Here is a 17,624-nt window from a genome sequence, read left to right as displayed (position 1 = left end):
GCATCCTGCTGGGGGCATCATCTTCCCAGGAAGTGGGAATAGGCACATGGTTTGAGTAACGGGCAAGTCATCTGTATGCATTCTGTCCTTCAGGTTCACCAGTACTATAGCTGCCTCCCAGAAGAGAAAGTCCCTTATGTCAACAGTCCTGGAGAGAAACTGCGAATCAAGCAGCTACTACACCAGCTGCCGCCACATGACAATGAGGTGAGGGGCTAGAGGGGGGCTTATGCAGAATTTTCTTAGAATTTTCTATGAATTATTACCTTTTTTATAATCTGTGATCAATGAGATAGCCAAAGAAGAATTCTGGCAACTTATTTTAGGTTTTAGCTTCCTTAATTAAAGCCAACATAAACTGGCCAACTATTTACTTCTAGCGAGTATTATTAAAAAAAGCAAAATCTCATTATGAATGGGATTGGCCTCTGTGCCTGGCACTACTAGCTATGTGGGGGTAACCAGGGAGCACTAAAATTCGAAAGCTATGATTCCAAGTTTTCTTACTTGAAGAAGAATATGCCACGTGGGTTGCCTTGTGTATGTTGGGGAGATGATTGAGATCCCCCGGACCACTTCAAGCCCTACAAAAACTTTGTGACTCTCTTGAATTTTCAGCATCATTTCATATTAAATGAGTGTGCATGTTTTCGACACTACACTGCAGGAGAGGTTGCGTGTCCAGATTTGTAGCTCTGAACATCTGTGGTTTTGTCTTGGTGAAGTCTGACTTGCCAGGGTCGTTCTTTGTACTCTTGAAAGTGTAGACTAGCAGACGGTCCTTTTTTCTGAACCCAGAAACGTGGCACTGTAAGTGGGCATTTCTTATGCTTGAAATCTGATTGATCATAAAGAGAAATTTGTAAACATGATTTTAAAAGATCATCGTGCTGGAAGGGACTCAGTTTATAAGCTAAAAATTCATTTTCAGGTATCTGGTTTTTAAAGATAGTAATCCTACAGAACTGAACTGTCTACTTGACTCTGACTGCATTTTAAAATAAAAATATAATTCTAAATTGATAGGAGAAATGGCCCCTTTAGAGAGCTGGACACCAGCTTTCTACCAACTCTCCCACCCACAAGCTGGATCCTAGCAGCTCCATCCCAGGGGAAATGAGTGAGTGCTTTTCAGTCTTATCTTCCCACATTAGAAGAAAAGAGGATAATTTGAGAGCTTCAGAAATACATTTGAGTAAGCAGGACAAAAACTTTAAAACTGAAGTAATTCCCTAGAAAGAGAGCTATGATTCTCTTTCCTGCTGCTTTTTTTCAGACTTCATAAAACAAATATAAACAATGTGTTTTCCTTTAAAGCTGAAAGCAAGCATTGTAACCTGATGCCCATTAACTGATTTAGAAGTGAAAATGTGGGTTTTTACAAGCAGGAAGGGTGTGCCTTCCTTTGAAAGCATGTCCCTAAAATGTCAGTGGTGTAACCGTATATTCTAGGCTGTTCAGGTCACTGCAGTTTTCTCTGGTACATTTACCTGAAGTCTTCTTTTTTTTTTCATTTACTCTTTTTATTTGATAGAGGGAAGTGATTGGCTCTTCTCTGATTTTAGTGGTTTGTTGTGTTTATGGTTAACTGTGCTTCTATGAAAAGACACACCATTCAAATTACAACGTCCTGTTGGTGGGAACTAAGTGTGTGTGACCCAATGGGCAGATTTAGCCTATTTGAAATGGCCCTTTTGAGGACAAAGGGTGATTGTGATTCTAAAGTAAATATTTGACCTTTTTTTTCCTGCACAGATAAGACAATTTTGATATACACAGCTGTACTGCTTTTCAAATTAGGATGTGACAGTCCTAGTTCAAAGGTTTCCCTTCAACCATCTGTATGACAAATCATCTGAGCAATTCAGTTAACCTTTCTGATGTCCAGATTACTCCAAAGTATGACAGGAGATGGGATTGGGACCGTGTTCCCCAAAATGTGTTATATGCATGACCCTGAGTGTTATGTGGACGTGGCAGTAAATGAAGTAAAACCACATATTGAGAGAGTTACTGTCTTTTAAATTGTATTTCATTCCATGTGATAGAGTGGTTGAATCATCAAGGAGGAAATTTCAATTTAGTGCTAGCAGGTGTCTCATGTCTCTCTAACTCACACTGGCCTCCACTTTTAAGCAGGAGCATCAGGGATCTCTGTTTTAGGATTTCCTCTAAGCAAAATGGCCAGCTAGAATCTAACAACATGGTTCTGTTCCCCTTTTATTTAGGTTTCTTCTGTTTTTTTACAGGTGATATTAGTTTTCCATTTATAGTCATAATATGCTTTCTTTTGAAATAAATGCATCTAAGTTTCAAAAAAACTGAGTCAGTATGAAAAACAGCATTAAGTAGATAACAGTACAAGAAGATGGCACAATTCCCAAGGTGTGCATAAATAAGGGGAGATACTGGATCCAAATATCTTTAATGTTCCTCCCTTAATTCTGTGTCTGTATTTAACAAATAGGAAAATGTCTCTTGCAAGTCAACTCAGCTGAAGCCTAGGAGGCAGGCTGCTCCCTCCTCTACACAGATAAACATGTAGAGACTTCTGTGTAGCACCAAAGATGCCTGGACCAACTCCTGACGCTCACATCTTTGTTTCCCTATTTTTTCCAAAACGAAACGGGAGAATGGAAGCTGTGAGACACCAGAACGTGGACACCAGTTTTGGCTCACCTACTTAGAGTCATTCTTGATGTCAGGGATCACTTGCATGGGCACATGGAGATGAAAGTATCATACCTACAGTTGAGAAGAACTTCTCAGCTCTTTCCTGGCAGCTGAGCCACCCCAGATGATTTGATCTTAGTATGGTGAGCGGAGTGAGGCAGTCAGGATAAGGAATAGTCACGGAACCTTTAGCCTGCCCAAGGCTTGGGCTCCAGAATTCAGAGCCTTTGGTAAGCTCTTTTGGCTGTCAGCAATCTTAGTAGAGACTCACCTTAAATCATTCCAAGGCTGTTGCGGTTAAAGTTCAGGTGAGGACTATAAAACCAAACGAGAGCACATTTAACGAGAAAACTCAGACGTGGGCTTCAGGAATCTTAAGGAGCAAGGGTGACTTCTTCCATGCTGTCTCTGTGTATTCAGGTTCGATACTGCAACTCCCTGGATGAAGAAGAGAAGAGGGAGCTGAAGCTTTTCAGCAGCCAGAGGAAACGCGAAAACTTGGGCCGTGGGAATGTCAGGCCTTTCCCAGTCACCATGACAGGAGCTATTTGTGAACAGGTGAGCGTGGATTCAGGGGAGTGAAGAGGCTTGTGCCTGCTGTGTGCCTGAGATACAGCAGTGAACAAAACATGGGAAAGCGTTATCTTACCCTTCTAAGGAGTCGGAGTCTAGGGGAGGAAGTCAGACAATAAATGTAATCAACAAAATAGAAAAAAAAAAAAAAAAAAACAAAAAACAGCAATGAAGGGGACTTGGAGGTACTGGATGTGTGGCGAGGCTGCAGTTTTAAGGAAGGTTGATAGGGAAGACCCCACTCAGAACATCTGAGCAAAGATGTGCACCAGATGTGCAAGAGGGAGTGAGTCATGCAGCCTTTAGGTTGGAGGGAATGTAAGGCAGAAGGAATGGCCAGCTCAGAGACCCTGAGACAGGAGGATGTCTGTTATGTTCAAGGAACAGTGAGTTGGCTGATGGACTGAGGCAGAGGGAGTGAAGGGAGAGAATTCAGCAGATAAAGTCAGAGTTCCGGGTGAGCCATTGGAAGGATTGAGCAGAGCAGCGACATGATGGATGCATATTTTAAAAGTAGACCTTAAGAAAATGGCTGGGCGCGGTGGCTCAAGCCTGTAATCCCAGCACTTTGGGAGGCCGAGGCGGGTGGATCACGAGGTCAAGAGATCGAGACCATCCTGGTCAACATGGTGAAACCCCGTCTCTACTAAAAATACAAAAAAATCCGAGCTACTCAGGAGGCTGAGGCAGGAGAATTGCCTGAACCCAGGAGGCGGAGGTTGCGGTGAGCCGAGATCGCGCCATTGCACTCCAGCCTGGGTAACAAGAGCGAAACTCCGTCTCAAAAAAAAAAAAAGAAAATGGAGTTGACCCAGGCCAGGGTCAGCCTCCCTCCCAGGATCATCCCAGAACCAGAACCATTTAAAGGGGAGGTAAATGATCTTCTCCCAGGATTTGAGGGTTCCTTATTGAAGTGCATAAAGCCATTCCCAGTCTTGTGGACAGGAGCTGTTTGTGAACAGGTGAGAATGGGTTTAGGGGAGTAAAGAGGCATTCTCCCTGGGACCTCACTGAGCTCAAGATTCTGGATTTCCTTGTCTCCTCTGCTCCTGCTGAGTGCTCAGGCTGTGGTGAAGAGGAATTTTAGAGACTGCAGGGTGGGAAAACACCTTTCCCCACCTCTCAGCTACCACAGGCTTTCCAGTGCTGATTGTCATTCCTGGCACTTCTCTGAGTCCTACAGCTTTTTGAACATTCCTATCTAACTCCTTAAGCTCTGCCTAGACCCCTTGAGTGCTGAAGATATGTTAACGGGATTGACAAAGAGGAGGTGAGATGCGGCCCAAGGGAAGCAGATGTCATTTGAGGCCCTTTTTTGAGATTTCAGAAGGGCAGAGTGAGAAAGTTCAGTTATGTAAGATGGGGGAGCGACTTGACTGGCGATTTGGCTGTGGGATCTTCATTCCTGAAAGCATATCAGGAGCCCACCTTTAAGGTTCAGGTGGTCAATGGTTGTGGTGTGAGATTCACTGTGATCAGTCCAGGCAAGCTAGAATCCTTGCCACTCTCAGATCAGTCTCCTGGAACCGGACAAGCTAAGTTCAGTTAAGGAAAAAGGAAGGTTGGGCATTTTGTGGGCAGGTCCGAAGAATTGTATAGAATGGTGCCAAGAGTGTGGAGGCAGAAGGAGCTTTCGTAAGTGTGAGTCATGTTTCTTCCAGACAACCTTGATCGTGATACTTTTCCTTGGTTTTGTCATCTGTAGAATGGATGAATGATGACTTATGCGAGGGTTAAATAGGATTACGTATGCATGCTTTAGCTCTGCTAACATGATCACAGAAGGTAAGGATAACATGATGGCCTTTCTTTTGTCCAGTCACACACATGGATGACCTCCCAGAGACTATTGATGAGGTCTTCACTTCATTTTCTAAGATGCATTTCAACCCATAGCATGGGAAAGATTTGGAGGGAGCTTCTCTGCTTTTTAGACATTGTCCCCTGCGCTCAGCCACTCTTATGGATCCTCATACTAGCCTCACCCTGTGAACCTCATGGCCCATGCCGTGGTCAGCAAGAGCATCTCCCTAGACCCACTTGCCACACTTTATTCTTCCCTCAGAGGCCCTCAAACCACATTCTTTTTGTCCCAACCTCACTGTAAGCATAGGTGGCCAGTGATTCTGCCTTGTTTCATTCAAGATCAAGAGGGAACTTGAGAAAATAAGTAAGAAGGTAGGGAAGGGATAGGAAGAAACCCTTTCCGTAGTTTCGCCTTAGAAGTGGTGCTGTGTAGGCCGGGCGCGGTGGCTCAAGCCTGTAATCCCAGCACTTTGGGAGGCCGAGGCGGGTGGATCATGAGGTCAAGAGATCGAGACCATCCTGGTCAACATGGTGAAACCCCGTCTCTACTAAAAATACAAAAAATTAGCTGGGCATGGTGGCGCGTGCCTGTAATCCCAGCTACTCAGGAGGCTGAGGCAGGAGAATTGCCTGAACCCAGAAGGCGGAGGTTGCGGTGAGCCGAGATCGCGCCATTGCACTCCAGCCTGGGTAACAAGAGCGAAACTTGGTCTCAAAAAAAAAAAAAAAAAAAAAAAAAAAAGAAGTGGTGCTTTGTCAGTCAAGACTACGTAAAAAGGTATTAGAGGAAGCAGGTTAAAAGTGTGCCTGAAAGGCACACAGAGAAGGTAGTTAAAGGTGAACATGCTATTATGTACCCACCCTCTCTCCCATCTAAAAGTGTAGGCCCCACCCCCTCCCAACTCCGTCCTCCCCCCTCTCCCCCCTCCACCCTCCCCAGACACTCCTCCTGGTGTTAAACCTGGCTGTGTCTCCACACGGAATTTCAAGTATCTAAAAGATAATGAGGCTTTTCTCTGTGCGGGTTTGCCTCCTGCCTGCAGAGCTCCTGTACATTACTGTGCTAAAAGAGCTTTTCTTTCTTCCTGTCTTTGTGATTCCTCATTCTCCCAGTGACTTTATCTCTATATTATTTGTAGGCTGTAGGAAAGGAGAGTTCAGGGAGGACAAGAAAAACCTGCCCTGCTGCCTATGTAAAGCAGGAGGCACAGTGACTACTTTGAACATAAGCACTCAGTAGCCAGCTAATGGTGGTTGTCCTTGATCATTTATGCACAGCACTGGAAGATGGGGGCTGGTGTGACTGCTGATGTTTCTGTTTGCCTTGCAGTGCGGAGGCCAGATCAATGGTGGAGACATCGCTGTGTTTGCGTCACGGGCTGGCCACGGCGTTTGCTGGCACCCGCCGTGCTTCGTGTGCACTGTCTGCAATGAGCTCCTGGTGGATCTGATCTACTTTTACCAAGATGGGAAGATATACTGTGGCAGGCACCACGCTGAGTGCCTGAAGCCGCGCTGTGCAGCCTGCGATGAGGTTAGAGCAAACTCCAGCAGGTTTACCTGCCCATCATCCCATGGTTGCATCATAGCCAACACATGGTCTTCTGGCTTTCTGCACTGAAGAAAGCCATAGGCAACTTCATTCTCTTGCATTAACCCTTGAAGGAGAGAAGCCCCATCCATTACTAGAATGTCTGGGGTTGTGGCCCACTTTACTGAGCCTGGAGCGTCTCATAGCCTCCTGTTGGGAAGGTAGTTTCTTTATCTGTGAAGATCCCCAAGTGACATATAACTGGCCCTAAGTAAGTTCAGTACTTTAAAAACAAAACAAAACAGAAATGCATTGTGCAGCTTTAGGTATTAACCCTAATCTCATGGAATAATCAGTAATGGAGTAACACTTATATCTTAAAATTGTTCCATTTTCCAAAATTCAGTGCTGCAAATTTAGAAAAGAGAAGAAAATGGGTAGTATTATTTGATTTGTCTACAGTTTATGGAAGTTCTGAGTGAAAATTCAGGAGGTAGATGGATACCTCATCTGGATGCCCCATGCTCTGACAAGTACCCTGTGTAAGAAATCAGGATAGAACACAAGGCCCTGCCTGGCATTCTGTCCCTGCTAGAAGCACACCCTATCGTGTAAGCTGACAGAATAGAAAGCCTGGTTTAGCTTTATAAGTTGGGAGCAGAAAGAAGAATGTTCTAAATCTGACCACTTTTATGGGAATCATTTTGGTAAAAGTCCTAGACAGAGGTTTCCTCCTGTGCAAAGGAGTTTTTTGGGTCTATCTTTCCCTGTAAATAGCAGCGTGGGAGGTGAGTAACACTCCCCTGTTTCAGCCAGAGAACCTACTGTTACATGGTTATTTCTTTCTTACAAACTACCTACAAGGGACTCTCTAGGAGGAAGCTGATCAGACTTAACTAATTTGGATTCTGACGCTAATAGTGATGTTCTGGAGAGACCCTCTAAAAAGATAGCTGGAAAACTAAATTCAGGTCCAACCCTGTGGTTCTAGGCCACCTTTTGACCTTTGTGCCTCAGTTTCCACATCTGAAAATTGGTGTTCAGAATACAACTGTGTATTGTCTAATGGCAAACAGGATATGATGATTGAAGTACACACTTTGAAATTTTTGTTTATTGAGATATAATGTATATAGCATTAAGGTTCACCCTTTTAAAGTATGTAATTCTAGCCGGGCGCAGTGGCTCACGCCTGTAATCCCAGCACTTTGGGAGGCCGAGGTGGGTGGATCACGAGGTCAAGAGATCGAGACCGTCCTGGTCAACATAGTGAAACCCCGTCTCTACTAAAAATACAAAAAGTAGCTGGGCATGGTGGCGCGTGCCTGTAATCCCAGCTACTCAGGAGGCTGAGGCAGGAGAATTGCCTGAACCCAGGAGGCGGAGGTTGCGGTGAGCCAAGATGGCGCCATTGCACTCCAACCTGGGTAACAAGAGCAAAACTCCATCTCAAAAAAAAAAAAAGTATATAATTCTGTGGATTTTAGTATATTCACAAAGCTGTGCAGCCATCACTGCTGATTCCAGACCATTTTCATCAACCAAAGAGAAACTCTTGTGTCCAGTAGCAGTCACTCCTCATTTCCCCGTTTCCTTAGCCCCGGGCAACTACTAATCTATTCTCTATCTCGGTGGATTTACATGTTCTGGATATTTCACGTAAATGAAATCATAGAATATGTGACCTTTCGAGTCTGTTTTTTTTTTATTTAGCATGTTTTCAATGTCAATCATAATGTAGTATATGTAAGTACTTCATTCCTTTTCATGGCTGAATAACATTCAATTGTGTGTATATATATCACATTTTGTCTAGTCATTTATCAGTTGATGAACATTTAAGTTGTTTCCGCTTTTTGGCTACACTAAACAATGCTGCACTAAACATAGACATACAAGTTTTACCGTGTACACATATTTTTAGCTCTCTTAAGTGTATACCCAGGAATAGAATTGCTGGGTCATATGATAATTTATAAATAATAAAGTTTAACTTTTTGAGGGCATGCCAAATTGTCTTCCAAAACAAATACGACATTTTACATTCCTGCTATCAATGAATGAGGATTCCAGTTTCTCCACATTCTCACTAATACTTGTTATTATCTGTTTTTTTTTTTTCCATTATCATTATCGTAATGGGTATGAAGTAACATCATATTGAGATTTTGATTCACATTTCCCCAACAGCTAATAATGTTTAGCATCTTTTCATGTGTTTGATGTTTTTCTATCTTGTTTTTCAGAGAAATGTCTGAAATTGTTTTTAATTTGAAATTTTTGACTACCTTTTTAATCAATTGGGTTTTCTCTCTCTTTCTCTCTCTTTTTTTTTTTTTTTTTTTTTTTTGAGACAGAGTCTCACTCTGTCACCCAGGCTGGAGTGCAGTGGCATGATCTTGGCTCACTGTAGCCTCCACCTCCTGGGTTCAAGCGATTCTCCTGCCTGAGCATCCTGAGGCGCTGGGATTACAGGCATGCACCACCATGCCTAGCTGATTTTTGTATTTCTTGTAGAGATGAAGCTTCACCATGTTAGCGAGGCTGGTCTCAAACTTCTGGCCTCATGTGATCTGCCCACCTCAGCCTCTCAAAGCTCTGGGATTACAAGTGTGAGCTACTGTCCTGGCCTATTTTTATTATTGAGTTGTAAGAGTGATTTGTATATATTCTGTATACTAGTCCCTTATCAGATAGATGATTGGCAAATATTTTCTCTCATTCTATAGCTATATTTTCACTTACTCAGTGTTTGGCAAATATTTTCTCTCATTCTATAGCTGTATTTTCACTTAAAAACTTTATGCTCCTTTGAAGCATAAAGTTTTTAATTTTTATGAAGTTCACTTTATTTTTTGTTTATACTTTTAGCATCATGTCTAAGAAACCATTGCCTACTTCAAGGTCATAAAGATTTACAGCTGTGTTTTCCTCTAAAAGTTTTATTTATTTATTTATTTATTTATTTATTTATTTATTGCCCCTTGTTCTTTAATCCCTTTTGAGTTAATTTTTATGTATGATGTGAGGTAGGGATTTGAATTCATTATTTTACATGAGGCTCTCCTGTTGTACCAGCCCCGTTTGTTGAGAAGACTATTCTTTTCCCCATGGAATGATCTTGGCCCCCTTTTCAACAATTAATTGACCATGCATGTATGAGTTTAAATCTGGATTCCTATTCATGTGTATGCGCAGCCTTATGCCAGTGCCACACTGGCTTGATTACTGTAGCTTTATAGTAAGTTTTGAAATCTGTGCTTTGAAATTTTAAATTCTTTTTGAGGGGGAAATGCAAAAGCTTGTGAGGGCCTGGCAGGTATTGTAAATGAAGGTGACTTATTTTAAGGCAATAGGGAAGGTCGAAGAAAAGGACAAGCTGGAGAACTTGCCGCTCATTTAAAAGCAGCAGCCCCTCTTCTCAGCTCTATTTTATTATTTCCATGTAGGAATGTGCACTCAGCATTGCAAATGTTGTGTTTGTGAAAGAGAAACCAGGATTTCAAGTGTTAACATGATGTTTTCCTTTAAAAAAATTTGTACGGGCCAAATGAAGCAGATATGTGTGTCCAATGTGCCTGTGAGCTGTCAGTTTTTTATCCTGCCTTATATTCGCCAGAGTATAATGTTCTTTCTCTTATTAAATGTGGTTAAGTTAATCACTGGCCAGGCCAGAAATCCTGTTTAATTATGCTTTTGGTAAATCCACATATTTACATATGCACATGTATATGTAAAAATATAGAATGAACTTATGGATTTTTGTTTAATTATTTATAAGTGGGATCTGCTTTCTTACCCTTTCTAGTTCAGGACCCCCATAGCTTTCTTCCTTTAAAGTATGTTCCCCTGGCTGTGTCTCACACACTGACCATTTGGCTTCCCCATCTCCAGATCATCTTTGCAGACGAATGCACAGAAGCTGAGGGGCGGCACTGGCACATGAAACACTTTTGCTGCTTCGAGTGTGAGACAGTGCTGGGTGGCCAGCGCTACATCATGAAGGAGGGAAGGCCCTACTGTTGCCACTGCTTCGAGTCGTTGTATGCAGAATATTGTGACACCTGTGCCCAACATATAGGTGAGGCAATACTTGGCACTCAGCTTGGTCCTTCTGTGACTGGGCCACCTTTGTTTTGGGTGTAGTTAAAATATCTTTAGTTGCAAGTGATAGAAATCCAACTCATGCTAACTTAACTGAAAAAGGGAATTTCTTGATTCACAACACTAGAAAGGCCAAGGAGTACACTGACTTCAAGTAGGGGTGGATCAAGGGTTTAAACAAAATCAGTTTTTTTCTCTCTGTATCTCAGCTTACTTTGCCTTCTGTTAACATAATTTGGGAGAAGCTGTCTCCACCTAATGGTCAAGATGATTCACTAGTGATACTAGTCTTAGTATTTGCATTCTCAAAAGAAGAAGAACTGTGTCTCTTTCAGTTTTCAGGTCAGTCCTTCCAAATAAGAATTTTATCAGCCTTGCTTTGGTCAAGGGCCTACCTCCAAGCTGGGACTATGTGCCATACAGTCCCATAGCCAAGGGTCAGGGCAGTGGGGGAAGCTCAGATGCAAAATATAAACAGATATTTTCCATAGCCTCCTTGGGACAAGTTGGTAATCCATAGAGGGAGGAACCAAATTGGTCCTCTTGGGAGGGAGGGACAGTCAAGAAGACCCAGTGGCTTCTGTCAAGTATGTCTTTAAAAAAAATACTAGCAAAAGCTACTCCAGCCAAATGCAAAGCAAACAAACCTTAAATAGTTTGGAAACTATTAACTCCCCAATAAATGGCAGATCTGAGATGGTGAAAGTCATTTTCCCTTTGCAAATAACCAGTTTGTTCAACCCTGCAATGCTGTTCCAGATCATACTCTATTGTGGCTTCTTCATTCAACTTGCCTCTTCTGGCACCTTGGGAAGGAGCCAACCTTGGGGGAAAAAAATGTTGGCAGTGGCCGAATGTCTGTGAGATCACAGCCAGATCACCCAGTGGCTTGTGCAATCCTAAGAAGTCTGTTCAGAAGCTGGCAATTTCTTTCCTAGAGTGAGGAGATGCCGAGATAAGCCATTTTTGAGCCCCTTTTGCCCCACTCAAAGGTTTCATTAGGACCCACGAAAAGTAACTTTGTCTTCCTGGTTCATAAGAAGTGATGTATTCAAATAAAAAATTGACCAGTGTTTAGAGAGCCCTGTGTGCTGATAAAAATCCTGGCTCTGTGAACAAGACACCTACTGTGTGCCCAACAGTGCTTTGTCATTGGGCATTCTTGTCCCACATACTCAGGCCAGGCTTAAGCTCTGCTGTGAGGACCTTTGTTCAGCTGCATTCCCTGCTGGGGGCTTGGGTGATGGCAAATTCTCCACCCCCTAACCCCTGAAAACCTCACCCCTCTCACAGCCTGTTGCCTCACTTCAGTACCCAGGAGCTTTCATGTCTCACCAGACCAAAGTGGTCAAACAGATTAACCTTTTTGCTAAGAGTTAGGAAATGGGAAGTTCAATTGCGACACGTGGCATGACGTGTGAGGAAGGGGAGAGGCAAGACAGTGTCAGGGAAAATGGTGCAATGTCCTGACCCAGTATTGCCCAACTGAGGACTCAAGTCTGCAAGCGCGTGCTTGCTCAGGTGAGAGCACGTATTCCATGTGTAGAATACAGGCCCATCACAACAATACCCCCTTTCCATCTGTATTTCTGTTTTTTTTTCTGTTTCTTTCCATGGAGGCTAGAGCCTCTCCAGAAACTGCCCCTTCAAATTTTGGCTCAGTACTTGAGAGAGAAAAAAAAATCTCTCTGTTGCTGAAGCAGGTACACCTCGGATGGCCCCTCAGCTTTCCTCTCTGACTGTCTCCCTTTGGCTGTCCAGCACATTTATTGGCATTGCTTCCTCCTTTCCTCCTAAATCCATAAAAAGGTGTCAGTGCTTTATCAGAAAATGGGACCACGGTGGCCTGCAGTATTATTGCTGCTGTAGTTAAAATGTTGTCCCTAAGGTTTGCTTTAAATTCACTTTTCTCTAAGACGTAATTTTCCTGTGACAGTGAAAGAGCACGCTCTATATAGCATGCATACCTCAGTCACTGGGTGCTTTACCTCTGACCATACTGTACAAATATTCCATATTTATACAGCCACTCAGAGCAGACCCTGCGTCAGGCAGCCGTTGCTAGGGCAACGGTACTTTTGCCTGCGCACAGCAGAGTAAACAGTCCTATAAACAGACCGAGGCTGTGGCAGCAGTAGACACACACACCCTCCGATAAGTACTTAAAGGGCTTAGAGAAGGAATAAAAAAGGAACGCTTAGATGTTGAACAGCAGAGCCCTTTTCCAGATGTTTAGAGTTCAGGAGCAGTTCAGAGGACCATCTGACATCGTTGATGTTTATCGGGGACCATGTTCTGCTGCCTGCCAGGCCGCTTTATGACATCCTCCCCTCCTCTCCCCCAACCGGAGCCCATCCTTCCATGAGGCCCCCATTCCCAGGAACGAGGCCCTTGCTGCTGCATCTGAGCCTGTGTCCTTGCCAAAACATGGAGAAGCAGCTGGTGGCAGATAGGCCAGAGGGACTGGACTTCCTGTGTACCTCTAACAGGGAATGGGGATAGCTGTGGCTGCTCTGGATGCTGCGCTGAGTAGACCTCACCTTAAAGGGATGCCATCCTGAGCTCCCTGCACTCTTGGCATTTGAGAAAGGGAATGAGGAAGAGGAGAAGGAAGGTGGGAGAGGGGAGGGGAGACACAGCAGCCTCATAGTTCTTTCTTGGACTGCATCTGGGCAGTGACCTAATCCAAATAAAAGAAGAGTGGTCAGCAGTCCCAGTTCTCAGCACTCCATGCATATTAACTCAGTTACCAAGTACTATGATTATCCCCATTATACTGCTAGGGAAACCAAAGCACAGAGAGATGCAGCCATTTGCCTAGGGTCACACAGCTGGAATGCAGCAGAGCCAAGACTTGAACCCAAGCAGATGGCTTTCAGCATCTTTATAACCAACTGCCATGGGATGGAGCTGGGATTTGAACCTGTGTTTGTCAGGGTCCTGAAGCCTCACGCTTAGCTACTACAGAGTCCTGTGTCCCTGTGCTCTCTGCCCCAGCTTTCTCCCAAGGACCTGGGAAAGAAGTGTCTGTGAAGCTAAACAGACAACCAGGGTTGTCTGGTTCGAGCCCCGCCCCAGCTGGTTGTTTCTCAGTCTACTGGAGAGCACTGATGCTGAGATGCAATCAAGAGATGCAGTTGATTCAGTTGATTCACATAGTGTTCCTCTTTCTCACTTGGGGTGACCTTTGTGGCTATTCCTATCCCTGTAAAAAAAAATCCCCTCTTAGTCCCTAAGGCCAGGTTCTAAAATGAAAAGAGAGCCCAGTAGTTTGGGAAAGGGCTAATAAGAGAAGAACTGACCTCATGGCTCTCTCTCCCTGGGCTCCATAGACACAAAAGTGAGCCAGGAGATAGACAGCAGAGGAGAAAGAGAGGCTGCTTGGGCCCTGGCCTTTTGTTCTTACAATTCTCTTCTCCCTAGTTTCTTGTTCACCACCTCCTTAGACAAGTCTCCAGAAGTTCTTCCTTGAAAGTCCAGGCTCAGGAACTCTCAGCCACTGAAGATGAAGGTCCACATCAGTCCTCCTTTCTGGGAAGCCTTGTATCGTTATGCATCAGGAGATTGCAAGCATCCTGGTCCACCCTGCAGTCATAGCTTGAGGCGACATTCCCAGCAGGCTCTCCCCACAGGAGGGGGCCCCAGCAGCTCCCAGCTTCCATTCTGCCAGTTTAACAACAGCTATAAAAAGAGCCTGCTGTGTGACTGCCTTAGCAAAAGTCCTGCCTTAGCAAAAGCAAGGAGAGGTGTTGGCTTAGTGCAGGTCACTTGCCCACTCCTGAAACAGTCCCTGGGTGCCAGGAAAGCAGATTTTTTTGGCTGGTCTCTGTTGGGTCCTGGGTTACCTTTTGTCCCATCTTCAGGCTCATGGCCTGAAGATGGCAGGGAAATGGTATTCCACAGGGAAATGAAGTCCTATAACCAGAAGAGGGCAGGGATGATGAGATGGCAGAACCCCGGGGGCTGTGGGAGGCTCCCTTGGTATGCACTGTGGCCAGGCTATATAAACCTGGCACAGTCCTGTGACAGGGGGAATTGCACCTCTTCCTTTCCTGATGAAAGTAAGCAAAGTGTACGCATGCTCCCAGAGGGGCATTAGCTTTGGCAATGCCATGTCTAGATTTTTCTTTACCAAAAGCAGATTTTTCCTTAACAAAAGTTGAAATCCACATTTTTATTTCCCATTGTCTAAGTCTGTTGAGACTGCTTTAACAGAATAGCACAGACTGTGTGGCTTCTGAATAGTATCGTATTGAACATAAATGTATTGCTGACAGTTCTGAAGGCCACGAAGTCCAAACTCAAGGCATCAGCAAATGCAGTGTCTGCTGAGGGTCTGTCTTCTGTTTCCTAGATGGTTCCTTCTTGCAGAGTCCTCACATGGTGGAAGGGGCAAACAAGCTCCCTTGGGCCTCTCCTATAAGGGCACTAATCTCGTTCATGAGGTCCCCACTCTCATGACCTAGTCACCTCTCAAAAAGCCCCATCTCCTAATGCCAACACTTTAGGATTAGGGCTTCGACTTAGGAGTTTGAGAGAAAACATTCACCATAGCATCCACTGAGTTGCTACTATGACTTACCTATTGGAATAGCACATGCTAGTGATAGGATTCACTTGATCCATCCATGTACAGAGAGCCCCTGTCATACCCCAGGCCATGTTCCAGGTCCTGGAGATGCTGTAGAAACTTAATGAGTCTATCCTCATAGAGTTTCATTTTCAACAAGGGAGAGATAATACACAGATGCACATGTATAGTGTTGCAATATAAAGCAATTTTGGTGCTGTCAAGAAAACTCTAGCAGGTAAGGGTGGAGAGTAATGGAGAATCACTTTTAGTATGGACAGGAAGACTTCTCAGAGGAGCTGGCTTTTGAGCAGATGGCTAACTGGAGTGAAGGAGATAGTATCAATGTCATGGTTGATACTAAGACTTCTTGGGTACTGATATCGTCTCTGGTTCCTAGTTATGTTATCCTAGGCAAGTTACTTAGCCTCATGTGCCTCCATTTTCTCATGTGAAAACTGCAAATAATATTAGAAACCTAGCTCAAGGAGCTGAGTGATTAAATGAGTTTACATGTATAAAGCTCTTAAAGCAGTGCGTGGTCATTTGTTAGCATTACTGTTGCTGTTTGTCAGGGGCAAATGTGTCCCAGGCAGGATTCATAGATAAGCCATTTTAACGTAGAGTCTCTGTGCTTGGAGCAAATGAGTGAAGAAGGTGCTTACTGGTACAGGAAGGAGTTCTTGTGGTAGGACATGAATACCATTTAGATAGGGGTCTGATGGTTGATTTTTTGGCAATTTATTCTGCCGCACCTGGAATCCTGAGACTAACCAAGGTGCTGTGTGTTTCACGTCCCAGTGCAGGGCTCTGAGCAGCTAATCAGCCTCTCCCATGTCTCTCGTTTCCTTAGGTATCGACCAAGGTCAAATGACCTATGATGGCCAACACTGGCATGCCACCGAGACCTGTTTCTGCTGTGCTCACTGCAAGAAATCCCTCCTGGGGCGGCCATTCCTCCCAAAGCAGGGCCAGATTTTCTGCTCACGGGCCTGTAGTGCAGGGGAAGACCCCAATGGTTCTGATTCCTCTGATTCCGCCTTCCAGAATGCCAGGGCCAAGGAGTCCCGGCGCAGTGCCAAAATCGGCAAGAACAAAGGCAAGACAGAGGAGTCCATGCTGAACCAGCACAGCCAGCTGCAAGTGAGTTCCAACCGGCTGTCAGCCGACGTGGACCCCCTGTCACTGCAGATGGACATGCTCAGCCTGACCAGCCAGACGCCCAGCCTCAACCGGGACCCCATCTGGAGGAGCCGGGAAGAGCCCTACCATTATGGGAACAAGATGGAGCAGAACCAGTCCCAGACCCCTCTGCAGCTCCTCAGCCAGTGCAACATCAGAACTTCCTACAGTCCAGGAGGGCAGGGGGCTGGGGCCCAGCCTGAAATGTGGGGCAAGCACTTCAGCAACCCTAAAAGGAGCGCATCACTGGCCATGACAGGGCATGCTGGCAGCTTCATCAAGGAATGCCGAGAAGACTATTACCCGGGGAGGCTGAGATCTCAGGAGAGCTACAGCGATATGTCTAGTCAGAGTTTCAATGAGACCCGAAGCAGCATCCAAGTCCCCAAATATGAGGAGGAGGAGGAGGAGGAAGGAGGCATGTCCAGTCAGCAGTGTCGGACCCGTCATCCAATCAGTTCCCTGAAATACACAGAGGACATGACGCCCACAGAGCAGACGCCTCGGGGCTCCATGGAATCCCTGGCCCTGTCTAATGCAACAGGTAGGTTCTGTTCATCTCAAAAACAGATAGCAAGGGGTAATCTCTGGGTGACTGGATCCCGGTTCTCAGGATTTTAATGTTTCTGCCATGTTCCCCTTTCCAATAGGCTGCAAAGGAAGGTAAACCCAAGTTTGGGATGGCTTCTATCTTTGGTGGGATTCCCTGTAAACAAAGCCTGAGACAGGGGTCCGGATGCCTGTGATGTACTGAGGGAGTGCTCCCAGGAAAAGGGGAGTGAGAGAAAGAGGACAGGGCAGGGGGAGGAGCCAAGTGAGGATTGGTGTCTCCATCGAGGTCTGGCTTCCGCCTGATCCCATAGAGGGCTCTGATAGATGAGTGGCACTATAGAGTCGATTGCTTCTTGTAACAAAGGGTCTGATGGTTTGTACCATCATATTAGTTGGTCATCAGCTTTGGGCTGCTGAGGAGTGATGAGGGGGTAAGACTGTGGATATGGGCTTGGGGCAAGGCAGCTCCTGTTGGCCAAAGGCAGCACTAAAGAGAGAAGACACTATGGTCAGAATGTTTTCCGCCAAATTCCTACACTGAGATCCTGAATCCCAAGGTGATGGCGTTAGGAAATTGGGCCTTTTGGGAGGTGACTAGGTCCTGAGAGTGAAGACCTCATGAATGGGATTAGT

At 44.9% G+C, this 17,624-nt stretch overlaps 1 protein-coding gene across 7 annotated transcripts in view; it reads left to right on the top strand.

Annotated features, from left to right (window-relative positions):
- PRICKLE2 (prickle planar cell polarity protein 2) overlaps nt 1–17,624 on the top strand; it is a 395,296-nt gene that overhangs the window by 317,942 nt on the left and 59,730 nt on the right. For all 7 annotated transcript variants that reach the window (XM_074404501.1, XM_010350916.3, XM_010350915.3 and 4 more), the window contains 5 exons: nt 94–207; nt 3,094–3,231; nt 6,383–6,586; nt 10,478–10,664; nt 16,111–16,983. In XM_074404501.1, coding sequence (XP_074260602.1) covers nt 94–207; nt 3,094–3,231; nt 6,383–6,586; nt 10,478–10,664; nt 16,111–16,983 — 1,516 coding nt within the window. The remainder of the gene's footprint in view (nt 1–93; nt 208–3,093; nt 3,232–6,382; nt 6,587–10,477; nt 10,665–16,110; nt 16,984–17,624) is intronic.

This window comes from Saimiri boliviensis, chromosome 8 (genome assembly GCF_048565385.1).
Source record: "Saimiri boliviensis isolate mSaiBol1 chromosome 8, mSaiBol1.pri, whole genome shotgun sequence".
Lineage (NCBI taxonomy): Eukaryota > Metazoa > Chordata > Mammalia > Primates > Cebidae > Saimiri > Saimiri boliviensis.
The sequence above is the reverse complement of the archived record's forward strand: the minus strand, read 5'-3'. Positions and strand labels throughout refer to the sequence as shown.